Source organism: Gobius niger, assembly GCF_951799975.1.
Source record: "Gobius niger genome assembly, chromosome: 10".
Classification (NCBI taxonomy): Eukaryota; Metazoa; Chordata; class Actinopteri; order Gobiiformes; family Gobiidae; genus Gobius; species Gobius niger.
Genome location: NC_136861.1, coordinates 4,496,290 through 4,522,822, shown reverse-complemented (window position 1 = coordinate 4,522,822; position 26,533 = coordinate 4,496,290). Strand labels below are relative to the sequence as shown.

Here is a 26,533-nt window from a genome sequence, read left to right as displayed (position 1 = left end):
ATCATTATTAACCTGTAAAATGATAAAATAATCCATTAGTTTGATCTCACACACCTATGTTAACATTTGTTAAAGTGCTGGAGGAGAAATGGGAGTTTTTTCTCTTTGTTTCCCCTGTGGCTGCTTCGAACATGACCATAGATGAGCTCAGGAACATTCACTGTGTCCACTTGTGTTACTGGTGTTATTTGACACTAGAGTTAGAGATGTTCAAACCTCTGACCAGTGTCTCCATCTGCAGGCCGTCATCGGAAGTGTCGCCGGCGTGCGGTGAACGTCACTGATCAGCTGTTCTTAACCCCTTAACTCCCACCTGAACCGAGCACATTTTCACCAGTTTGGCTTTACCCCAATCCAAAAGCTTCTGGAAAAAAGCTGTGAAAAGAGCGACAAAACTGAGGTGAAAAAATGATGGAAATGTGACAAAAAATGACAAAAAAAATTGACATAAAAAGTGAGAAAACATTGACAAAAAAATGACGAAAAATTAACAAAAAATGTCAAAAAATTTGACAAAAATTTGATTAAAAAAATAACGAAAACTTTGACAAAAAAAATACAAAAAAGTGACAAAAAATGACGAAAAATTTGACAAAAAAGGAAAAAAATGTGATAAAAATGTGACAAAAAAATGACGAATATCACAATTGCCATGATTTGATGTTTTATTTCACACGGGCTGAAAAGTGTGAGAGCCTGATCTTTCACGTCTTTTTAAAAATGTGCCGGTCATAGAGTCATGTGTCGAGTTCAAACTGGATGAAACTAATTCTTAGAAACATCGACATTAAGACAAAAAGTCTGGATCCGTTAATGACGAGGTAATGGAGTCTTTGTGGAAAATAGAAAAAGTCTTTATTGTTTTAGGAGCAAAAACACAAAGAAACATAACAGAATACTCTCATTATGACCTGGTCCAGTTAAACATCAAAATATCTTCATGTTGATAAAGTGTAGATTTAAATCAAAACAGATCGACAGTGACACGACAGAACACAGTTTTAGTGGAGGCAATTTAAGCTCTGACTGTTTTTCATCAGGAACTTGATTAAAGAGAGAGGACAGTGACATGGAGCTGTAGGTTCTACACTGTTACTGTGATGCTCTTTGGTGAGATCTGCAGAGGAGCATCAGATGTGTATAAACATGGAGCGATCTCAGTGAAAGAGTCTGTGACTGTGTGAAGGTCTGTGTTTGTGTCGGGGTCAGTGAAGGTCAATGTGTTTGTGTCAAAGTCCAGCTTCACTCGAACTCTCTGCAGGTTCTTCACCGAGAGACGTTTAACTGGGCCTGGGTCAGAAAAGGCTGAATATTTACCATCAGTGAAACATATGGACCAGCCTCCTTGAACCTCAGTGTTCGCTCCTCTCTTAACACGTCCACCCACACCCACAAACCAGACCTTTCCCCCGACCTCCACTTCCCAGCTGTGAGTCCCAGAGACAAACCTTTCTGATCCATCTACAAAGCAGTTTTTATATCTCCCTGAGTTTTCTGGGACCTTCTGCTTCTTTCCTTTTCTCACTGAGGTCAGATCTTCAGACAGAATGAGATCAGAGGCTGCAGTGTTTGGATCCAGAACCACAGGGAAGAACTGCACCAGTTTCTTCATGTTCATCCAGATGTTGAAGCCCAGGTTTCCCAGATGTTTGGCCTGGTCTATCAGAGCTTCGTCTTCCATCTGTGGCTCCTCCACCAGGGGGCAGCGCTGCAGCCTCTCCTCTGCAGTCTTGTACTGGAGCAGGAAGGAGGCGTCTGCTGCTCTCAGCTGCTCCTCTGTCTCTGAGATGGTCTTGGACAGAGCCTCCATGTCTCTGCTCAGGGCGGCCATCTTGTCCTTCATGTCCTGGATCTTCTGCTCCTCTTCCTCCCTCAGAGCCTTCATCCTGGACTCTTCCTCGTCCCTCAGAAACTGGTGCAGTTTCTCAAACTCCGCTCTGATCTGTGTCTGTGTTTGTTTGGTCTGGAGTGAGATATGAGCCGCTGCTTCATCAAACTGTGCTCTGCTCTCATCCAGGACCTGAGGAGAAACATCAGAGTTATTTAGAGTCAGACTTCCCTTTCTGTAGCAGGACATGTTGATGTTCCTCTGAGCTCTGTGGACACGTTCTTCTGACTGGAGCAGGAGGAGGAGGTCTCTTACCTTCAGTTTGTCCAGTAGAGGTTTGATGTTTCTCCTCAGCTGCTCTCTCAGGTCTGAGGCTGCCTCCTCGATGGGACTGAACCTGTGGTCTTTGTGAGTCCTGGAGTCTCTACAGACCAGACAGATCAGCTCCTGATGGTCCAGACAGAAGAGCCGCAGCTTCTCAGAGTGAAGGCTGCACTCGGGCTGCTGTGGAGATGGAGATGTTTGCTCTGCAGCTGGAGCAGTCTGCCCTTTCTCCTCTGTGAACGTCTCCACCAGGTTCTTTAGGGCCAGGTTCTTTGGAGGATTATCCCTCGAGGACCTTCTCTTACAGACTGGACAGGTCTTCAGTAGTTTGTCCTCCCACCAGTTCTCCAAACAGACCTTACAGAAGCTGTGGCTGCAGGTCAGAACCACAGGATCTCTGAAGAGCTCACAGCAGATGGGACAGCTCAGGTCCTGCTCCAGTCTGGACGCCATGTCGGAAAGAGCTCTGAAGATCAGAAATAACAAAAGGACGAGTCAGATGGAGTGAAAGTCGTTATTAAAAGGTTTGGAAACGGAGAAAGTCACGACAATTTGAAACAGGAAACTCTAAAACTGGAAAACCACCGAAAAGAATAAGAACTGAAGGTCATTCACTGGCACTAGTTACATTTCATCATATATATAAGCAAATAATAATAATTAAGTGCCTTGTTGCAAAAACACTTCATGGAACAAAGAATCACAGAAATCAAAGAGTCAAGAGTTTTCAGCTTTTAAGAAACACAAAGCTAAGAAGATTTGGACTAAAAGAATGTGAAACAACAAATATGATTGTACTATGTAATAAATAATATTGCATATCATAATATAATAATGTTGTAATAATGATGTAAATAAATAATGAAATGTAAATATTTCTAAAAACTGAAAGACTTTGACCTAATTAATAATTTGAACAAAGTTGATGAAGTTGTAAATCTATCAATAATACGAATAATAACTGTAAAGGGATTGTAAGGTGAACTAAATGGAGCAGATATCAGGTCTGTTTTCTCTCGGCTCCTTTTCATTCTGCAGTGACTGTAGTACATGACTGAAAGGCCCATTGATTCTGCACCGCAGTGCGCACTTCGGTTGCCAGTCACGCGCACAACAGACATGACAGTGACCAGTGACCCCAACCAACGCATAGGCCTCGGTCAGAGCTTTCCCAAAATGTAGAATGTGCGGTGAGCAGGAAAACAGCGATATTGTTTCTGTGAAAAATATTGTTATTAGGCCCGAGCGCCATACATGGCAATAGGGCCTATTGTTTCTGCAACTGCAAAAATCCCTTCCTGGGCACTTTGGCAGCGAATCATGTGCACCACATACACAGCGGTAAAAAATGACCTCACGGTTTATGTGGGCCTCGGTCAGAGCTTTCCAAAGGTGTATAGTATGTGGTGGCTGGGGCAACAGCTATATGTTCTTTTGGCAAAAAACAAGATTTCTTTCTTTCCTCCCTCCCTCCCTCCCTCCCTCCCTCCCTCGGAAACAGGATTTTGACCCCCTAAACATGCTCGAAAACTCACCAAATTTTCACCGGAAAATCCAGTCTGGTGAAAAATTTATGAAAATACTTGTTTCATATTCTATTCGGGACATGTAAAATGGCACAACAGCGCCACCTGTAAAATAAAATAAAAAAATGCTTCCAATGAGTGGGAGCCTCAACAAACTTTGCTGGACAGTCACGCTGTTTGGCTTAAGATGGCTTAAGATGGCTTGTAAGTGGCTTGTAAGTGGCTTGTAAGTGGCTTGTAAGTGGCTTTCAAGTGGCCCACCCATCCTCTGTGAAAATAGCTAGAGTTCTCAGCCTGGCACCATGCTGGTCTCAGAGTTTCTCCTGAAAAGCGTCAATTTTCACCTTTATTCACAAAAGCCACACATATTGACTCATACACGTTTATACTACCAATCTTTCACAGACAGAAGCTTTAATATACTTGTTTTTAGCTCCTCCAAATTCAGCTTTCTTGAAACATAGGGGGTTTAAAATGTAATTAATACTTTTCTTTTCCATGTACATACGATTGTTAATTTTAGGGGTTTAATTAATAATATTTGACTTGATTTAATTAAATTCAAACAGTTTTAATGCTAAATGATAGAATTATGTAGAATGTATAGAACATTTTTAATTAAATCCAAAGCGCCCTTTCCACACCATGTCTGAGCATGCGCAGAAAGTGACGCAAATCTTTGAGCATGTGCATTTGCATATCTTCGTCTACCACGCCGCTGTGAGGTCTGGCCATGCTGTCTGGAAAGGTCAACTAATCGTCAATCATCCGTCAAGGTTAAGGTAAAATCTTATTATTATTAATGGAATATTATTTAACTAGTACTTTATGATCTTATACGGGGTATATTTTTTTCGATAAAAAAGCTGTACATGTAGCCTATGTGTTCTCTAGGTAAACGCATTTTGCTAGCATCGAAAACATTTGCATATTTGACGTTACTGTACATCTGAATATTGCCTCGACTGCGTTTAAAATCACCTTCGAACTACGGCAAGCCCACTTGTTTTATTTGTTTTATTGCAGTATCAAGCTAGGTGAAAGTTAGCTCTCCACTGCTTGCTTCGCGTTACCTGTGAAGTTTTCTCGAGTTCTAGAGCGAGCAAGAAATGGGATCAAACTCGTACACAGTGAAGATAACGAGTCCATTCAAACAGCCGTTTGATTGAAGAGAATGATATAAACCGCGAGCAGTTTAGTTTTTACATATTTCTTAAACGCGCCGGTAGGTAACGGTAAACGCGCACAGGCTGGGCAGGCTGTTTTTTTCCCCCTCCTCCTTTTCTCTCTCAGGTTGTAGCTGTGGAGTTTTGAGCTGTGCTCTGAAAGTGTCAAAGGTACCAAATGCTTTTATATGATTTGCTTTTTGTTGTTTACACAATTTTACTGGTTAAACCTCTTCTTATTTGGTCTCTCAGGTTATGAATGTGGAGTTGTAAGCTGTCATGGGGGAGCTCCAGGGCCAATGGCCCGCCTTCTTTTCAAAGTACCTGAGGTAAGAGTTTGAGTCTTGGTTTGAAACTATGGCCATGAACAGAAAAGTTCTGTGTCCAGATTTTTTTTTCTTTGTGCTGACTTGATTTGGCCCTGGTTTAGTCCTGATTCTGACTTTGATTTGGGCCTGGTTTTGTCCTGAATCTGGCCTTGATTTAGACCTAGTTCTATCTTGATTTTGTTCAGGTTTAGATTAGGTTTGGTCTTGATTTTATCCTGTTTTGAATATTCAGAAGTATTTGAAAATCTCCCTTTTTGAACTTTGTAGATCAATATGGAGTTCACCCGAATCACCACCGTTCCTCTGCAGTCCACATTCATGAGCCGTCTCGACCACTACTCTGACCAGATTGACCTCAGTCCTGGCCATGAACCAGTCTGTGTAACTGCCTTGGGTTATTTTGTGCTTGTCCTGGGCTCTACTTCTGGTCTTGGTTTTGGCTTCAGTTCTGGATTTAGTACAGACTTAAAGGCCCCATACCTGACGTTAAGTAGTGGTATAAAATTGGTTTTGCTCTCTAGTACATTGCCAAAGCAGGCATTTGTGATAATAGATCTGTGTCTGCTGTGCATCAAATTAATAATCATCAACATCATCAGAGTATCTGGTCAGTTTTGTTTTAAGCCGCAGTGTGCAACATTGCCGTTAGCAAATGGAATAAAATGGATGCATTTATTTTATTCAGTACCTCAGTCCCCTTATCAGGGTTGCGTAGACTCAGAGTCTGTACTCACAGAAACTGACAGGTGATGGGACTAAAGGTAGACAAACATACATTTAAAGTGTGCTTAGATCTCTTCTAAATGCTTAATTTTATTAACCCGCTCTTGAAATAATTGTATTATAGGTGTTGTAGAGCTGTGTGTAACACTGTTTGGGTTCATGAACAAAACAATGAGGTGCAAATCAAGAAAAAAAAGAAATGCAAACCAAAATGGAGATGTTTTTTGTTAATTCTTGTCATTATTGGACCAAGTCACATGAAACAAAAATTGTCCAAGCGCCAGCATCAGCACATTTTAAGGAAAAAAAGACTTATGAAAGTGTCCTAAAAGTGGCTTGATGTTGGCAAGATGAACAGATTTAAAGCAAAAAAAAAGACACGTTGTATCCGTCTCTTTAATAATTGGTAGCTATAGTATAGATTATTTGTTTTATCTCAACTATTTGACTAAAATTGAGGGAATTTTGTGGTAGAAAGATAATAGAAAGAAGTCAATGTGCAATGAATTCTAAACATATTTCTATGTCCCTTTTCAGGATGTCAACTCGATGGAAGCTGAAGAACTCAAGGGGCTGTTTCTAAAATAATCTACAAAGGAGAACAGCCTGATGACTCCCATGAAGATGTTGGCGCCATCATCGAAAGATGCACTGTCCTGCAGGATCTTCGAGATGTGGCGACTGGGTCTGCACTTTTGTTTGGACAAGTGCTTATGGGATTGGAAGATAAAAAACTGTGCTGAAGAACAAATTGCCAAAAGGAGGCGCAATGACTGTTAAAGAGGGGAATGGGAAAAAATAATCTGCATTTTCTTGCTGAGTAAAAGTTCATTGTTAAAAAATAGAATATGAAAAGTGAGGTCAAAGGTCAAATAATTTGCTTTGCGTGGTGAAAGGCTTTTGTAAATAAAGTTAATGCAAAACAATTTGTATGTATTAACACTTTTTGTGTAAGCTCTTTATCGTACAAGACGTTTCCATTGTAGATCAAGTGTTACAGAATAGTTATGTGTACTGTGTTTTGTAAACTAGTGTAAAAAGGTTCTTGAGCTGTCATCTGTAAGTGTTAAGTGTTTGACTTTTCCTGGGGATCTCTGAAAGGTCTAACGCCTAACTACAGAGTACAGATGACAATTCAAGAACCTTTTTACACTAGTTTTAATAGCACATAAATATTAACATTTAACATATAAACAAAACTATTAATTAAATCAGAATTAACAGAATTAATTGGGTCCAAATAGCAATATAAATGGTACACTTAAATCCCAATTAATGTTGTTGATTAAATCCAAGGTACTACTGTCAATAAAATGAACAAAGCTTGAATAGGTTCAAATTGATGCTGTTAAATTGTGACAATTGCACAAAGTTGTAGCCTTTAATTAACAATTTCACTTCTGATACACGCGACCATTGAGATTGTAGATAACAACCATATTGCTTTACAATTAATTGACAGAGTTTTGTGGAAAAGGTTGCCTTAACTTTATTAATTAAATCCAATGTTTTATTTCTTAGAGTGTGGACTTTACATTCACAGGAAGTTGTGATTGGCTGTTTCCTGTCCGTCTCTCTGTGTGTTCCTCCGACAGTATGGTTCTCACCAAAATATTGTTTCAGCCATCGAGGGTGCTGCGGGGGCACCCTGTCCAATCTTTGGGGAACCAGGCAAATTTGCCTGTGGGGAAACTGGCCACGAGGGGTTGAAATGGGCAGGCAGACTTAACAAAGTTAGAGTTCTCACCAGACATTTATTGCTCACGCAAACAGAACTTCTGACACACAGGTACAAAAATGCCCCCTAGTGACTACAGCAGTCAGCTTTTATACCTCCCCTAATGGGAAAGGACCTCCCACCGGTAGGTACCATTCCTAAGTTTCTCCCCTTCCACATGGTTCAGCCTGAGGTTTTTAAAATGGCCGACAAAGACCACGCCCCTTCCTTTCTCACCAGGTGGTACAGGTGGTACAGGTAAATGTTTGAGTAAATGAATAAACAAAGTTGTAAATGGATAATTATACACTTAAACATGAATCTGAGGTTATTGTTGGCTGGTGGATATTGCAAACGAAACAAACGAAGCAAAATAACAAACACACACAATGGGACAAACCCACTTTGTCACATTGCCCTAATTACAATAATTACAAAGTGATTCAATAAATATTACCTAAACTGTAATTTTGTTTTCTGCAATTATGCAAGCGCGGGTTTTTTCATAAAATTAATCTAATAATCTAATCTCCTTCGATAGCTCTCAACCATGAGATTGCAGGATTAATTTCAACCTTGCCTTTTTTTTTTTTTTGACTGGCCACCTACTGGGAAGAAGGCAAGTTTATTTGTATGGCACATTTCATGTACATGTACAACTCAATGTACCTCACAGCAACACCAGACATCAAAACACAATAAAACATGCAATAAAAAGCTTGCCTGGCTCTGCCATACTCTTCCTTGTCCATTCCGAACGCGAGGCAAAATCCTTGACTACTTCATCCATGATTAGTTTTGGCTAATGTTAATGTTAATTGAACTAACAACATAGAGGTGCAGCGAGTGACGTAGCCTTCTCATTTCTCTGTGACGGTCGTGATTGATTCGGCCAAAGCCGCCAATCAACAACTTGTTTGCTGTGCATAGCCAGACCCACTTTCTTTCGTGCAGAAAGAAGGTGGGTGTGGTTTATCAGGCTAATAAAAAGCATTAAAAACACAATAAAATTACAACAGTAACATTAAAAATATGTATATCTATATGTTAAAATTTATTAAAATACAGTCAATCTCCATAGGCAGCAGTAAAAAGGTGTCCTTTCAGCCTGGACTTAAACATTGACAGAGTTGAAGCCTGTCTTACATCCACACGGAGGCTGTTCCAGACTTTTGCTGCGTGAAACAGAAACACAGCCTGACCGTGTTTGGTGGAGACTCTGGGAACCACCAGGAGACGGCTCCCTGAGGATCTCAGGGCCCCAGGTGGTTCATACGGCTGTAACATGTCCGAGACCGTGAAGAGACTTATACATGCCCTTGATCATTAGGCTCTTAATCACGTGACATGTTTGGTCACATGATCGCTCTTTTAAAAATCTCCACACCTGTGATCAATTTTACATGCCCTGACGAAGACCTGGGGCTGGTCCATGTATTAATAAAGGACTTTTAATTTGTTCTACACAACTCGAGTGCCTCGGACTTCATCTTGCTTTTTAGACTGCTTTCACTATGATTTCTTTGTTGATTTCCTTGTAGCTAAGAAAGTTAGCCTTGAGGAGGCAAGAGTGAGGCTGGCACCGGCGCTACCTGGGGCAAGAGTGAGGCTGGCACCGGCGCTACCTGGGGCAAGAGTGAGGCTGGCACCGGCGCTACCTGGGACAAGAGTGGACTGGCACCGGAGCTACCTGGGGCAAGAGTGAGGCTGGCACCGGCGCTACCTGGGACAAGAGTGGACTGGCACCGGAGCTACCTGGGACAAGAGTGGACTGGCACCGGAGCCACCTGGGGCAAGAGTGAGGCTGGCACCGGAGCCACCTGGGGCAAGAGTGAGGCTGGCACCGGAGCCACCTGGGGCAAGAGTGAGGCTGGCACCGGAGCCACCTGGGGCAAGAGTGAGGCTGGCACCGGCGCTACCTGGGGCAAGAGTGAGGCTGGCACCGGCGCTACCTGGGACAAGAGTGGACTGGCACCGGAGCTACCTGGGACAAGAGTGGACTGGCACCGGAGCTACCTGGGGCAAGAGTGAGGCTGGCACCGGAGCTACCTGGGGCAAGAGTGAGGCTGGGGTGTGAGGCCGGGGTGTGACGAAGGCTCAGCGAGAGTGGGCCAGGTTAAGGGTTAACAGGCGCAAAACAGAGCAGGTTGGGTGTGAGGTTGAGGCGAGAGCAGGTTTGGGCGAGAGCGAGTGGGCGCGGTGGCAAGGGGGGGGGGACTCCACCACGGGCGAGGGCTTTGATCGTCGTATGCGGCTTTAATTCACTTTGTTTTGCAGACTATTTCATTCATATTTCAACAGGAGGAGATTCCAATATGTTTAATTGGAAAAACGTACAGAAGACAAGCAGTAGAAACAACAGAATCAGATGCCCTTCCCTGTTTCAGCTGTAAACCTGTGTCAGAGTCTCTCCCTGAACACGATCTCACTTCCTGTTCTCTGACTCTGTGGATCTGTGACTCTCAGCTCTATTTAAACCCCATTAATGTGAGAAACCCTTCAGACTCACCTCAGTCCAGGCTCCAGGTTTCACACAGACGTTTGTGTCTGATCCGTGTTTCCTGGTTTGGGATGAGCTGACGTGTGTGCAAAGACTGAAACAGAAACTTATGAGGTTTTAAAGACGCAGATCCTGATTTAACTCACTGATCCTGTTTTAATGCTGTTTTCAAACATTTATTCAAGTTTCTCTACATTTTATCGTATTTTATATTTTTTATATTTTAGTTGGTCTCAGAGCAGTTATAAAGTCATAAAAAATTATCAGGTCAATGCTCAATAGCAGGTAAGTTGTTGCTTTATTGTGACAGTGAAAGTTGTGAAGTGAGCTGTGAACAAATTGTCCCATTTTAATTTCTCACTGCGCACTGTACAGTGGGTGGAATCCTCTCTAAGTCAAAGAAAACAATATGTTAAAGTACAAAATTCTATCTCAACAACTCAGGATAATGAACTTATCACCATTATATTCAGTCCAATGATTTCCCTGAAAGTTGCCCACCCAATGTACAGTGCCAGATGTATGCAGATAATGCAATTATCTATGTCCACTCAAAAACTAAACGTCAAGCAGCTCAAGAACTGTCGTCAGCAATGCAGAAGGTTTCAGAGTGGCTGCAAAAGTCACAACTCGTCCTCAACGTGTCAAAAGCGGTCAGCATGTTGTTGTTGTTTTTTTTAAATAATGCTTCTGCTGAAGATACAAATCCTCCTGTATTGATACAGGGATTCCAAATTGAATCAGTTCATGAATTTAAATATTTAGGTGTAAAACTTTCATTCAAACAAGTGAAAAAAACAGTGAACAAAATAAAAATTAACTTTGTCAAATTTTAGATTTATTAGAGAAAACCTAACACTTGATACAGCTAAACTTTATTTCAATGCCATGATTGTTTCACACATGATGTACTGTATGACGAGTTGGGTGCTTGCAGGTAAGACCACTCTGAAACCGAACTGAAATCGAGACGACGTACAAGCAAGCGCTCAAGGTCTTGGATAGAAAAACAAAAACATACCATTATTGTTAAATTCTGAAAGGGTATAAGATAATGAGTTGGGAAAACCTTATCAAATATGTGGACTCCATTCTTGTGTATAAAATCTTCAAAGGACTAGCCCCACCCCCATTACAAGAATTAATTCAAAAGAATCAGAACAGACCAACAAGAGCAAGTTCCAGAGGTGACTGTACTTTTCCTTTCCGAAAAAGTGCCTTTGGACAGGCAGTGTTCTCCTACCGAGCCTCTCAAACCTGGAACACTAAACCACCGAGCATAAGAGAGATGCCGACAATCAGCTCGCTCACCAAACATCTCAAGTCATGGCTATTGAACGATCAAAACTGCCCACACAACCTGGTATAAGCTGGTTGTGTGTGGGTATGGGTATGCGGGTGGTAAGTGTGTGGGTATGGGAAGGCGGGTGGTAAGTGAGTGGGTATGGAAGGCGGGTGGTAAGTGTGTGGGTATGGGAAGGCGGGTGGTAAGTGTGTGGGTATGGGAAGGCGGGTGGTAAGTGAGTGGGTATGGGAAGGCGGGTGGAAAGTGAGTGGGTATGGGAAGGCGGGTGGTAAGTGAGTGGGTATGGGAAGGCGGGTGGAAAGTGTGTGGGTATGGAAGGCGGGTGGTAAGTGTGTGGGTATGGAAGGCGGGTGGTAAGTGTGTGGGTATGGGAAGGCGGGTGGTAAGTGTGTGGGTATGGGAAGGCGGGTGGTAAGTGTGTGGGTATGGGAAGGCGGGTGGTAAGTGTGTGGGTATGGGAAGGCGGGTGGTAAGTGTGTGGGTATGGGAAGGCGGGTGGTAAGTGTGTGGGTATGGAAGGCGGGTGGTAAGTGTGTGGGTATGGGAAGGCGGGTGGAAAGTGTGTGGGTATGGGAAGGCGGGTGGTAAGTGTGTGGGTATGGAAGGCGGGTGGTAAGTGTGTGGGTATGGAAGGCGGGTGGTAAGTGTGTGGGTATGGAAGGCGGGTGGTAAGTGTGTGGGTATGGGAAGGCGGGTGGAAAGTGTGTGGGTATGGGAAGGCGGGTGGTAAGTGTGTGGGTATGGAAGGCGGGTGGTAAGTGTGTGGGTATGGAAGGCGGGTGGTAAGTGTGTGGGTATGGAAGGCGGGTGGTAAGTGTGTGGGTATGGAAGGCGGGTGGTAAGTGTGTGGGTATGGAAGGCGGGTGGTAAGTGTGTGGGTATGGGAAGGCGGGTGGTAAGTGTGTGGGTATGGGAATGCGGGTGGTAAGTGTGTGGGTATGGGAAGGCGGGTGGTAAGTGTGTGGGTATGGGAAGGCGGGTGGTAAGTGTGTGGGTATGGGAAGGCGGGTGGTAAGTGTGTGGGTATGGGTATGCGGGTGGTAAGTGTGTGGGTATGGAAGGCGGGTGGAAAGTGAGTGGGTTTTAGAAGGGTATAGGACTGTGTGAGTGAGTGCATGGGCGAATGTGAAAAATGGATGTTAAGGACTGACTGATGCTCTGCAGAGTGAGTGGTGTGTGGTGTAGCCGGGCCTGGTCCGGTTGGGGACAGAGGATGGAAATTAGCTTGAGCTATAATCCTGCATTTTAAGTATATTGTACTTTTTGTAAATGCATTGTCCCTTTTAAATAAATAAATACAAATACATATAGAAGAACTGGGATGTTTGGAAAGTTAGAAATAAGTTTGGACACGAATGTGTCAGAAATGTGTAACCCAATGTTAAAGCCACACCGCGTAGAATTTTACCCAAAACATTAAATTGAAATACCAGCTTTTATTTTGTGACAGATATTTTCAGCAGTGAAAAATACCTCAAACAAACACGTGTTTTTACTGTGAGCGGCTCAGCTCTCCTTAGACATGACATAACTTTACCAGGAGCGGGTGCGTCTCCAGCTCGTTTCCATGGAGATGTGACTAAAGTCAGCAGAATATGAGATTTAAACAGGTTAGTTTCTCATCCAAATCCATTCTTTGATGACCCACTGCAGTAACAGCATTTTCTGTCGAGCTGATGGCAACAGCATCGTCCAAAATGTTCTGCAGTGTGACTTTAAAAACCGTGATTAAAAATATGAATATTGATATAACTCTGATTAAAATCCCCTAATTTCATAATAAGAATAAACATTGACTAAAAAGTATATAAATATAAATGGATGAATATTGTTAAAAATCACAAATCAAAAACCTCAAGTTTACTCAGGTCTCCTCTCCCGACCTCTGACCTCTGCGTGACCTCTGCGTGACCTGTACGTGACCTGTACGTGACCTGTACGTGACCTGTACGTGACCTGTACGTGACCTGTACGTGACCTGTACGTGACCTGTACGTGCTCATGCCAGAGACGCAGACCGAGAGAGACCTGTAGCTGCTCCAGAGAAGCTAACGTGTCGGTAGCCGCCTTTTTGGTGGAAATACACGGTGATAGGTAAGAAAAAAACAACTCAAACAAAACAAAACATTGCAATATTCAGATTAATGACAATTCGTTTTATTAAATGTAAGATACTGAGAGTCCCAAAGGCTGTGAACCCGCGCGCGCTGGGAAACCCTGTGTCCCAGTGTGGTGTAGCCTGGTGAGCGCCATTCATTGTGTGTCTGCGACGTTTAATATAATAGATCCATGGTCTGCGATCGCTCTGAGGGTGGACTTTTACAAACTCTGCTCCTCTTTCTACCACCTCGAGTCAGGACTCATTACTTTGTCATATTTGAGCTGAAAACGTCTTATTTCTGTTAAAATGTCACATATTTATAAAAACAACTGAACACGGACGTTATTTAGAGCTGAGCTCGTCTAAAGCAGAGAATATTGTGGTTTCTGTCGGTTCAAAACAAGACGTTCACAAGTGAGAAAGAACTAAACACTGAAGTACCAATAATCCGATACTTTGAACTGAAGTAAAGAAGTAGATTCATGTGTAATCTGCAGTTGCTTTTGGTGAAAACACGTTTCTTATCATCTAAAACAGAATGCAGGAAATCACATTTCCTGAGAAATCCCTGCACCGATGTTTTAGTTTGAGAAGCACTAATATCCTCGACACCAAACTGTGAGTTTTGCCCCGATTGTTTCCCTTGAAAAGCACCAAACAGACTCACAGCAGCTGAGCTCAGATGAAGGAACATTTTGGAGGTTCTCACATGTTCACAAAGGTCATTACTACTTCCACACAAACACTGAAGCTTTGTCTGTTTGAAATTATGAAATAAGTCTTTGATCGTGTGCAGGCGTCACTCTGACATTTATCACATTATAGTGAGTTCAAATGAAGCACGTTATCACAACACAAACCACACATGCTTTTATCACACTTTAAACTGTTATTACAAACTCTAAAGCTCTTACCTGTGCAGAACTGAGACGAAAACAATGATGGAAATGTGAGAAAAAAGCGAGAAAACATTGACAAAAAATGACCAAAAAAATTACAAATATGTGACAAAAATTTGACCAAAAAAATTACAAAAAATTAGGGCTGTCAACATTAATCGCGATTAATCAAATTAATTGCAAAAAGAATTAATCGCAATTAATTCAATTAATCGCGATTAATTTAATCATCCTATTTCAACAAAAAAAAAATATATTTTGTCCTTATATTCTATTTCATGAACCTTAAAGTTTGCAGTTTCTGTCCTAAAGGTTCAGCACAAAAAGAAAATGTCTCTAAAAAGTGAGCTATCAATCCCGGGATCTTCAACGGCTGAAGATCCCGGTTCTCAGCTGTTGGGCTTCTCACATAAATATGAAACTGTGGATTTAGTCAATGAAATGTGCAATCAATAATCACATGCTTTAAATGTAAGTGTTTTATGTTGGATAAAACATAAAAACATAAAAAATGAATATAATTATTAGAAAAAAAATAACTGCGATTAATCACGATTAATCGCATTTCACAAGTGCGATTAATCGCGATTAAAAAAATTAATCTATTGACAGCCTTACAAAAAATTGACAAAAAATTGACAAAAAAATGTGACAAAAAATGACAAAAAATTGACCAAAAAATTACAAAAAGAGTGACAAAAATGAGTTGAATACTTAAAAAAAAATGATGGAAAAAAAATCTGATGCCGTGAGGAAAAAGATCCTCTCGGTTCAGGCGGGAGTTTAGAGGTTAAGGTCAAACTGATCCACTGAACCTGAACAACACGGCACAGAATCTGACAAAACCATTTGAACCGATACATCTAAATTTGCTTTGGGGAAAAAGAAACAAGTATTAGATTTTTTCATTGATAAAAAAACACAAAGTATTAGATGGGCTTGAAAATATCAGTTCTGGACATCGGTCTGACTTGACAAGGACGTGGCCAATGTGTGGTAAATGTCAGGCCGAGAGCGCATATCTGCTGGCCCCCTGGCGACTGTGAGTAATATAATTATACAATACTGAAATATTGTGGACTCTTTTGAAAATCCCCTGGCCCCTATTCACCTTATTTCGGAAGTTTGCGTTGGCGCCGCCATGAATTGTGCCCGCCCCTTTTCTCTTATCTGTTAACATGGAACTGGAGAAGTCCACATAAAATCAGTCACAAATCACAAATCAATTGACTAAACATCAGATTTGAGCGGAGAAAATGTTCCCTCATTCTCCGTTCTTCTAGACGTGAAGCTCGAGTGCTAACCACTGTGCTATCGTGCCGCAGAGTATTTACTGTATTTATTTTGGGGGTAGACGCTTATAAGCTTCTTGCTTCAGCCCTTGTCTTTTCAACAGAATGCATACTGCTCAAATAAGACACATCATACAAAATCCACTTTTTCTAAAGGGACTAGATGCAAGTTTAGTTTTTATAGTCACTACTGCCACCTCAGGTCTTATGCGTAACTGCAGCTTCTATATTAAGCTCGTGCATGACAGAACTTCAGACCGAATTAATACCTTTTTAACCCCTTAACTCCCACCTGAACCGAGCACATTTTCTCCAGTTTGGCTTTACCCCAATCCAAAAGCTTCTGGAAAAAAATCTGTGAAAATAGCAACAAAACTGAGACGAAAACAATGATGAAAAAGTGACAAAAAATTACAAAAATGTGACAAAAAATAAAAAAAATGTCCAAAAAATGACCAAAATGTGACAAAAAAAGACAAAAAAATAAAATTAAAAAATGACAAAAATGTGACAAAAAAAAATTACAAAAAAATGGCAAAAAAGTTACAAAAATGAGTTGAATGCCCACAAAAAAATGATGGAAAAAAAAATCTGATGACGTGAGGAAAAAGATCCTCTCGGTTCAGGCGGGAGTTAAGAGGTTAAGTGAAAGTGCAGGATTTTAGAGGCAGTTGTGGTGAATGTCTGAGCTCATTCTACACATTAGGACATGGCTGGAACATGTAGGCGGAGGAAAATACTGCATTTTAACATTTTCAAACTCTGTATAGTCCCTTTAAGGTTTAACCACCATCTCTCTTTACGTAGACAATTTTTATTTTTACAAACTTAAAATATCAATAATGATCCTGAAATATGCCTGATATGTGCACTTTGATAGCAATGGAAAGTGTGTTGCGAGAGTCCAGTGAAGCTGTAGGCCCTGTGTTACAAATGACAGATAAACAATACAGTTTTGGGTCAATCGTCTGTACATTTATTTGCATTTTCCCCCCATTTTTCTAATGTAGTACTTTTTTTTCATTGTTTTTCATGTTTATATTTTAAGAGAAAGTATCAGAACATGTTGAGTTTAACTATTGGACCCTACAGCAGAGACAGAAGCCAGAGGTAAGTTTAACAGTTTATTTTTCTCACAGACTTGGAGCAGGCAGTGGAGGCAGGGAGCTGGACGAGGAGATCCAGGACGGACTGGTGCTGAGACATCCAGGTACATCACACTGAGGCTGATCTGCGGCGCCAGGAGGAGTTGGCCACGCCCCCTCGCCACAAACCGCTCTGCTGCAAAGAAGAGGAAACAGAGAGGAGGCAGCAGACCAACCAAATCAGAACACAACAGCTTCAGAGTAAGTTTCTGAGGCATAAGGTCTTAACCTCTTAACGCCCGCCTGAACCGAGAGGATCTTTTTCCTCAAGTCATCAGATCATTTTTTTGTTGGGTATTCAGCTCATATTTGTAACTTTTTTGTCATTTTTTTGGTCATTTTTTCCTCACATTTTTGTCACATTTTTTGTCACATTTTTGTCATTTTTAATCAAATTTTTGTCATTTTTTTGTCACATTTTTTTCTCATTTTTTGTCATATTTTTGTCATTTTCTGTCAATTTATCAATTTTTTTTGTCATTTTTAATCAATTTTTTGTCATTTTTGGTCAAATTTTTATCAAATTTTTTGTCACATTTTTTGTCATTTTTTAAGCAAATTTTTGTCATTTTTTTCGTCAATTTTTTATCACATTTTCGTCACATTTTTGTCCTTTTTTGTCACATTTTTTGTCATTTTTTGTCATTTTTTGGTCAAATTTTTATCACATTTTTAATCAAATTTTTGTCATTTTTCTGTCAAATTTTTATCATTGTTTTCGTCTCAGTTTTGTTGCTATTTTCACAGCTTTTTTCTGGTCAAAGGTACAAGGTCAAATATGTAAAAATATAAACTTTTTATTTTTCAAAGCTAATCGTGTCAAACAGGAAGATTCAATCACGTGAAACATATTGACGAATTGTATTAAATGTCTAATTTCTATATGAAACAGGAGAGAAGTAAATAAATGTTTTTCCCTATTCACCTGCAGCGCCTCGACCTTAAGTCATTCCCACTGAGACGACTAAATCTCTTTTTCAGGGGAGTCCCGGCCCCAGAGAGGAACCGATTGTGCATGTTTTTTGTGGTAGGGGAAACCGGAGTACCCGGAGGAAACCTACGCAGACACGGGGAGAACATGCAAACTCCTCCGTGCCGCCCTTAATGGTGCCTTTGGACACCACTGTCTGTAGAAGAATCACTGGTGTAACCTGGAGAGAGACAAACAGTGTTAAGGACCTTCGAAAACCTGAAATCAGGAAACAAACAAGGGAGACAAAAAGACGTTAGTAAACACGACATAGACATTAACATGACATTAAAAGCACATGACCCCTCTCTATAATTTTGTACGTTTCTGGACATGTGAACAGTGCTGCGAACAACCAGGATGATGTCAAAGTGGAATTGATTCATTTGTGAGCAAGGGATAGATTTGATATCAAAGTGATGTGGAATCAGATAAAGTGATCCACAAAGGAACGGCACTCGTTGGTCCGCTGCTGCATTGAGTCACCAGCCAGCGAAGTTCTCGTAACCTCGCTTGCTGGTTGGGTCAATACATCAGCGGGACCTGAGTATTCAAAGCCTCGCTATTGGCTACAGTTAAGGTGTTGGGCCTGCTCAAACCTCCAGAGAACCTCGGCGCTGTTAAATCTGCAAATGCCCAAATGTGTCCGCCCTGCGTTCCCAGGCACCTACTGTATGTTCCCTGTTTGTACGACGGCGCCCCGAGATACAAACTGAGAAACTTGGGTACCGTGGAACTTAAGGGTCGGACCACGTTAAGACCAATACATAATTATAAGCGGTTTCACAGGTTTCCAATACCTATAAACCCACCTAAAACCTACCTATAAACCCACCTAAATCCTTCTGGATTGTAAGCGGTTTCACAGGTTTCCTATACCTATAAACACACCTAAAACCTACCTATAAACCCACCTAAATCCTTCTGGATTGTAAGCGGTTTCACAGGTCTTCACCTATAAACCCACCTAAATCCTTCTGGATTCTAAGCGGTTTCACAGGTCTCCTATACCTATAAACCCACCTAAATCCTTCTGGATTGTAAGTGGTTTCACAGGTCTCCTATACCTATAAACCCACCTAAATCCTTCTAGATTCTAAGCGGTTTCACAGGTCTCCTATACCTATAAACCCACCTAAATCCTTCTAGATTCTAAGCGGTTTCACAGGTCTCCTATACCTATAAACCCACCTAAATCCTTCTAGATTCTAAGGGGTTTCACAGGTCTCCTATACCTATAAACCCACCTAAATCCTTCCAGATTCTAAGTGGTTTCACAGGTCTCCTATACCTATAAACCCACCTAAATCTTTCCAGATTCTAAGTGGTTTCACAGGTCTTCACCTATAAACCCACCTAAATCCTTCCAGATTGTAAGCGGTTTCACAGGTCTCCTATACCTATAAACCCACCTAAATCCTTCTGGATTGTAAGCGGTTTCACAGGTCTCCTATACCTATAAACCCACCTAAATCCTTCCAGATTCTAAGTGGTTTCACAGGTCTCCTATACCTATAAACCCACCAACTAAACTCCTGACATCCCCTCCAAAGTCCATTCACTGTCACATGTCCAGAAAACGACATCGACTCTGTGACTAAAGCCAATTTGTCCAGAGTCAACTCTAAAACCATTTTCCCTGCGTCGTTGGAGTCACGCTCGCCCCCTAAGGCTGCACCGGGGTCTCGTGCACCCTGAAGCTGTAAAGGCAAGTGTACTCGCTGTTTCCCCAGTTGCTCTCCACGTTGAGTCGGACGTCCTTGAAGGCCTTCTGGACGGCGGGATCCACGGGGAACGTCTGAAAGGCTTCTCCGCTCGCATCGAACTCGAATCGACCCAGTAGCGTCTCACTGCTGTCGCTGCTTTCCACTCCCTGAAAGCACAAAAAAAACAGACATTACATTTAACAAACAACATAATATTAATTTTCCATTGGCTTTAAATAATGTCTCAGATACTTACATAGACGGAGAACAGTCTTGGCGCGGAGAGATTTTCTCCTGTCGGGGACTGGGCTTTGGTGATGTGTCCTACCGTGACGTGGCTGATGTGGGTAGGTTTGTCCAGCTGGACGTGGAGTTGGCCAGCAGATCCTTGGAATGGCCAGCAGAACCCAGGCACCAGATTCTGCCATTTGTGAAGAATCCAGGCGTGCTTGGGAAACATCCAGTTCAGCATTTTCTCGATGTAGCCCATGCGTGCGTACGTGTCTGAAGAGCGGGATCCCAGGATCGTGAAATCTGAGGAAGACAAAAGATTTTCATTAGTACACGTCTAGTCTTTAGGCTTAACCTCTTAACTCCCGCCTGAACCGAGAGGATCTTTTTCCTCACGTCATCAGATTTTTTTTTCTCATCATTATTTTGTTGGGTATTCAACTCATTTTTGTAACTTTTTTGTCATTTTTTGTCACATTTTTGTCATTTTTTCGTCAATTTTTTATCAAATTTTTGTCACTTTTTTGTCACATTTGCATCATTGTTTTTGTCTCAGTTTCGTTGCTACTTTCACAGCTTTTTTCCTGAAGCTTTTGGACTGGGGTAAAGCCAGTGTGTGCTCGGTTCAGGTGGGAGTTAAGGGGTTAATAAACATAAGACAATTCATATTTTATAATCAACTGAGCTGGTCAAGAGTTCGTCTAGAGCTCCCCCCTCAGGCAGCAGTAGGAATAACTTAACTAATCTAAAAACAGTGACAGAGTTAAACAGGATCACGTCAGGATTACGCAAAACTCTATGAATGACGCGGTACGTTTTAGACGAGGGAACTATATTAAAACATTACTTAAACCTCCAAAAAGTGGGCTTTGTATGCCTGTAATACTGTACAACATTACTCTGAATATACCTTGTGATTTTCCAGGGAAGTTCCGCTGTCCATCCGGCTTTGGCGACAGGATTGTCTCGTCGCTCGGCGTTTTCAGCGATTGGTCTGGGATCGACGGCTGGACTGACTCGTCGCTCGGCGTTTTCAGCGATTGGTCTGGGATCGACGGCTGGACTGACTCGTCGCTCGGCGTTTTCAGCGATTGGTCTGGGATCGACGGCTGGACTGACTCGTCGCTCGGCGTTTTCAGCGATTGGTCTGGGATCGACGGCTGGACTGACTCGTTGATTTTCATTTTCGGCTGCGGGATCAACGAGATGTAGATCATGCTGAGGCAGGAACCCCAGACGATGGCGCAGAGGAAGACGATGAATGCATGACACATCAGGAAGCCATCGACAGCTGGGGGCGCTGTAGGGGGCCTCTGGCCACTCTTTTTTGGTGACCTGGAAGAGAGAAACATGTGTTATTAGGGGCTGGATCAACAGATTTGCATTCCTTTACAGTTTAAAGGCTCTACACCTATTTGTTTTATGCTCACAATGAAATAAAGAGTATTTTCAGCATTTTAAACTGTTAACTGTAGCTCACACTCATTTCTAAGTATCGTAGTACAGTTTTAACAGACCACGTCTCCAGAGGGATTGGTTTATAAAAACATGTCTCAACTTTAAAGGCGTCGTAATATAAATAACAATAGTCTACCATCAATAAAATGGCTGCAAAGATACTCACCTGCGCGGAGGGTCACTGTAGTTGATCGAGGGCCTCCCATCAGCGTTGTAGTATCCGTTCTCTTGAAGACGAGGGCTTCTCCGCCTCTCTGTGAAGAAACAAGGAGTTATTAGTGACAGTGAAAGCAAAAAACATCATAAAGTATGTTTTTGTCGCGGTAACATTGACAAAAGCGAAGCAAAGTTGCCTACTTGAGTTCTGCTATCATTTAAGGTCATGTTTTGACACTATCAATAGTTTTTGTAGTCTGGAAATAACATTAACAGGTCTCAAGAGCCAGATACGCTCACATATAGTTTAAAATACACATAAAATCCACAAACTATGGTCAGGTAGATGCTACAACATATTTCAATGCCCCTTCCGTCCCTCACTTGATGTAAGACGCTTATTAGCACTTGACACCATGGAGTTAGTGACAGTGAAACCACAAAACATCATCTCAAAGTATGTTTTTGTCGCGGTAACATTGATAAAAGTGAAGGAAAGTTGCCTACTTGAGTTCTGCTATCATTCAAGGTCATGTTTTGACACTATCAATAGTTTTTTTAAGTCTAGAAACAGGGCTAACAGATACTACCCAGAAACTATGGTCTGGTCGATGCTACAACATATTTTGACGTCTTTCCCTCTAAAACTCGATGAAAAACCAAGCCAAACGCTTATTAGCACTCGACACTTACCGTCCATGGCTCCTCTGAAGGTTGAATTTCGATGTTTTGTTGAGATTGTTTGCAGGAAAACGACTTCTGTGCCACCGTGCGATCTGTTTACTCTCACCTGAAGAGTAAAGCTGGCTAGAATGTGCTAGTTGCTATAGATACACTTACATACCGTCATCTTTAGAATCAAAAACATGGAATTATTTAAATTAGCTATTGCCACGGCAACCGTCATACAACTGAAGGAAACATCTCACTGAAATCACGATTTTTCACTCTTTTTTACCGTTTTCTGGCGGACTATAAACATATTTGTCACACACCAATAAAGTCGAGCCAAAATTGAGTCCATTTGAGAGCTTTGTCACAGCAAATTGTTCAGTAGAAGCAAAACACGGCAGTTTGCTATCGTTAGCATAGCCTGGCATAAAGCTAACGTAAGCTTCCTGTTAGCGTTGTCTGTTTTTGTGGATTGTCAAACCATTTGTTCCTCGCCATTTTTCTGAATATTCATTTATTAGAAACATCATGTTTCTATGTGTTCACAATAAAGCATTTGTTCCAGTAAATAGAGACATTTCAGGGTTTTTTCCGCTTTGTTTACTCCCTTTGGCTGCTACGAACATGACCTTAACCGCACTTCCCTAATGCTAATAATTATAAAAAATAAATAAATACATTTGGAAAGGAAATGCACGTTTATTTGTTAAAAATTAACTTTATTAATAATAATAATAATAATAATAATAATAATAATAATAATAATTATTATTATTATTATTATTATTATTATTATTATTATTATTATTATTATTATTATAGTAATGGCTTGCACTTGTATTGCGCTTTACAAGTCTGTTATACCAAGTTTCTCAAAGTGCTACACTGTCGTCATTATTCATTCATTCACTTATGTTAAATTCTCTCAGGGCCCCATAGCAATAATAATTGAAAAGGTAAAGGCATTTTCTCATCATTTTATAGTCAAAACTAAATAAAAAAGCAACAGAGCAATGTCTGTAGATCAAATCTGGTTCACTATAGTACTTTCAGTTTTTTGTTTTTCCAGTGTACTTGTTTTTTTACAGCTTTGGGGGGGCCCTGTAGTGTCTGTGAGACCCTCCAGGGGGCTCCAGACTCCACTCGGAGAAACACTGGTTTAAAGTCATTGCCCAATATGTTTTTTTAAGGAGAAAAAAAAAACAAATGAGCCTCACATTTCCCTTTAGTGCTATATTATCTCCACAGCTGTTTGATAAAGCTGCTGTAGCAAATGATCCATGTGGCTGAAGTGTCGATTAAGTGAAAGCAAAAGCACAAACTGCTTCGAGTAAGACATTTACTGAGGCCTCTCTTTAACACAGGGGTTCACAAACTTTTTTTCTGGGACCCCAAACATTGACATGTAAACGACTCGGGGCCCCCATTGTATAAAGTTATTGCCTCTTTTGCTACTAGAGGGAAGAAAAATGTTTTTAAATGAAGTTAATATGTATTTAATCAGTTTATTTTGAATCTTTCAATGGATTTCACAAATGATATGCAATTTTACACTCAAAATATATTAAAAACAGTAGCATTTTCTTTTTATTTCATCCTGAAATCATCTGGGGACCCCCACCCAACTGACAGACCAATTCGGACGCTTCTTATCATGGCGGACGCTGACGCACATCCGGTTTGGCGTAAGAGCTCTGACCAATCTGCTGGTTTCAGACGGGCCTTTGTGCATTAGCCACATGCTAGCAAAGGGAGGACACATGCTCGATGACTTGAACATTGGAACAGCACTTGGGCGGCGAGTGATGATGTCGATGCCTGACCACGCCCACTTCACCAGCTAAACCCATTTGAGACACGTTTGTTCTTCTGAGACACTGAAGAGGCACCGAGAGCCCCCACAGCTGCAGCACAGAGGAGGCGCCACAAGAGGAGCTACAGGAAACAAGGACGGGACAAACCAGGAGGAGAAGGTGACAGACTGTTGTGGAGCGGAGGGAGCTGCTCAGGAGGAAGAGGAGGAGCTGACCAGTGCAGGACACCACGCTCTGAAACAGGGACCAACCCAGGAGGAGAAGGTGACAGACTGTTGTGTGAGAAACATCGACATTAAGGCAAAAAGTCTGGATCCGTTAATGACGAGGTAATGGAGTCTTTGTGGAAAATAGAAAAAGTCTTTATTGTTTTAGGAGCAAAAAACACAAAGAAACATAACAGAATAAACAGTGACAGACTCTCATTATGACCTGGTCCAGTTAAACATCAAAATATCTTCATGTTGATAAAGTGTAGATTTAAATCAAAACAGATCGACAGTGACACGACTCGGGAGGAACAGAGTTTTAGTGGAGGCAATTTGAGCTCTGACTGTTTTTCATCAGGAACTTGATTAAAGAGAGAGGACAGTAACATGGAGCTGTAGGTTCTACACTGTTACTGTGATGCTCTTTGGTGAGATCTTCAGAGGAGCGTCACGTGTGCGTAAACATGGAAAGATCCAAGTGAAAGAGTCTGTGACTGTGTGAAGGTCTGTGTTTGTGTCGGGGTCAGTGAAGGTCAATGTGTTTGTGTCAAAGTCCAGCTTCACTCGAACTCTCTGCAGGTTCTTCACCGAGAGACGTTTAACCTGGTCTGGGTGAGAAAAGGCTGAATATTTACCATCAGTGAAACGTATGAACCAAGCACCTCTAACCTCAGTGTTCGCTCCTCTCTGAACACGTCCACCCACACCCACAAACCAGTCCTTACCCCCGACCTCCACTTCCCAGCTGTGAGTCCCAGAGACAAACCTTTCTGATCCACATACAAAGCCATCACTACATCTCCCTGGCTTCTTTGGGACCTTCTGCTTCTTTCCTTTTCTCCCTGAGGTCAGATCTTCAGACAGAATGAGATCAGGGGCTGCAGAGTTTGGATCCAGAACCACAGGGAAAAACTGCACCAGTTTCTTCATGTTCATCCAGATGTTGAAGCCCAGGTTTCCCAGATGTTTGGCCTGGTCTATCAGAGCTTCGTCTTTCATCTCTGGCTCCTCCACCAGGGGGCAGCGCTGCAGCCTCTCCTCTGCAGTCTTGTACTGGAGCAGGAAGGAGGCGTCTGCTGCTCTCAGCTGCTCCTCTGTCTCTGAGATGGTCTTGGACAGAGCCTCCATGTCTCTGCTCAGGGCGGCCATCTTGTCCTTCATGTTCTGGATCTTCTGCTCCTCTTCCTCCCTCAGAGCCTTCATCCTGGACTCTTCCTCGTCCCTCAGACACTGGTGCAGTTTCTCAAACTCCGCTCTGATCTGTGTCTGTGTTTGTTTGGTCTGGAGTGAGATATGAGCCGCTGCTTCATCAAACTGTGCTCTGCTCTCATCCAGGACCTGAGGAGAAACATCAGAGTTATTTAGAGTCAGACTTCCCTTTCTGTAGCAGGACATGTTGATGTTTCTCTGAGCTCTGTGGACACGTTCTTCTGACTGGAACAGGAGGAGGAGGTCTCTTACCTTCAGTTTGTCCTGTAGAGGTTTGATGTTTCTCCTCAGCTGCTCTCTCAGGTCTGAGGCTGCCTCCTCGATGGGACTGAACCTGTGGTCTTTGTGAGTCCTGGAGTCTCTACAGACCAGACAGATCAGCTCCTGATGGTCCAGACAGAAGAGCCGCAGCTTCTCAGAGTGAAGGCTGCACTCGGGCTGCTGTGGAGATGGAGATGTTTGCTCTGCAGCTGGAGCAGTCTGCCCTTTCTCCTCTGTGAACGTCTCTACCAGGTTCTTCAGGACCAGGTTCTTTGGAGGATTATCCCTGGAGGACCTTCTCTTACAGACTGGACAGGTCTTCAGTGGTTTGTCCTCCCACCAGTTCTCCAAACAGACCTTACAGAAGCTGTGGCTGCAGGTCAGAAGAACAGGATCTCTGAAGAGCTCACAGCAGATGGGACAGCTCAGGTCCTGCTCCAGTCTGGACGCCATGTCGGAAAGAGCTCTGAAGATCAGAAATAACAAAAGGGTCAGATGGAGTGAAAGTCGTTAACAAGTTTGGAAACGGAGAAAGTCACGACAATTTGAAATAGGGATGCACAATTATATCAGCCACCGATAATTATCTGCATTTTTTTTTGGGCAGCACGGTAGCGCAGCGGTTAGCGCTCACGCTTCACAGCTAGAAGTTCCGGGTTCGATTCCCACCTGGGACGGGGCCTTTCTGTGTGGAGTTTGCATGTTCTCCCCGTGTCTGCGTAGGTTTCCTCCGGGTACTCCGGTTTCCCCTACCACTAAAAACATGTACAATAGGCCATGATGAATGTGAGTGTGTTTTGAGCGCATGGGGGACGACGGATGGAAATTAGTCCAAGGCTACAATCCGGTGTGGCTTGTTTACATGCATGAGACCCATGTATGTTCATTAACATGCACTGTCCCGACCAAATAAACCAATAAATAAATACATTTTGGCGCCATCCCCGATAAAGCCGATAAAAAAAAATTCGGCCAATAATTCTAAACTCAA

General features: G+C 42.1%; 1 protein-coding gene across 1 annotated transcript; it reads right to left on the bottom strand.

Annotated features, from left to right (window-relative positions):
* Positions 1-1,084: 1,084 nt before the first annotated feature.
* Positions 1,085-26,004, bottom strand: LOC306969171 (uncharacterized protein; the record flags this gene model as incomplete). Its single annotated transcript, XM_079564771.1, has 11 exons — positions 25,543-26,004; positions 25,190-25,410; positions 22,071-22,084; positions 21,388-21,475; positions 20,674-21,098; positions 19,789-20,066; positions 19,505-19,699; positions 17,935-18,007; positions 9,337-9,565; positions 2,144-2,618; positions 1,085-2,020 (listed from the first exon to the last, which is right to left on the bottom strand). The coding sequence occupies exons 1-11, from the start codon at positions 25,993-25,995 to the stop codon at positions 1,085-1,087; spliced, it is 3,387 nt and encodes a 1,128-aa protein (XP_079420897.1). The 5' UTR covers positions 25,996-26,004.
* Between the last annotated feature and the right edge of the window lie 529 nt (positions 26,005-26,533).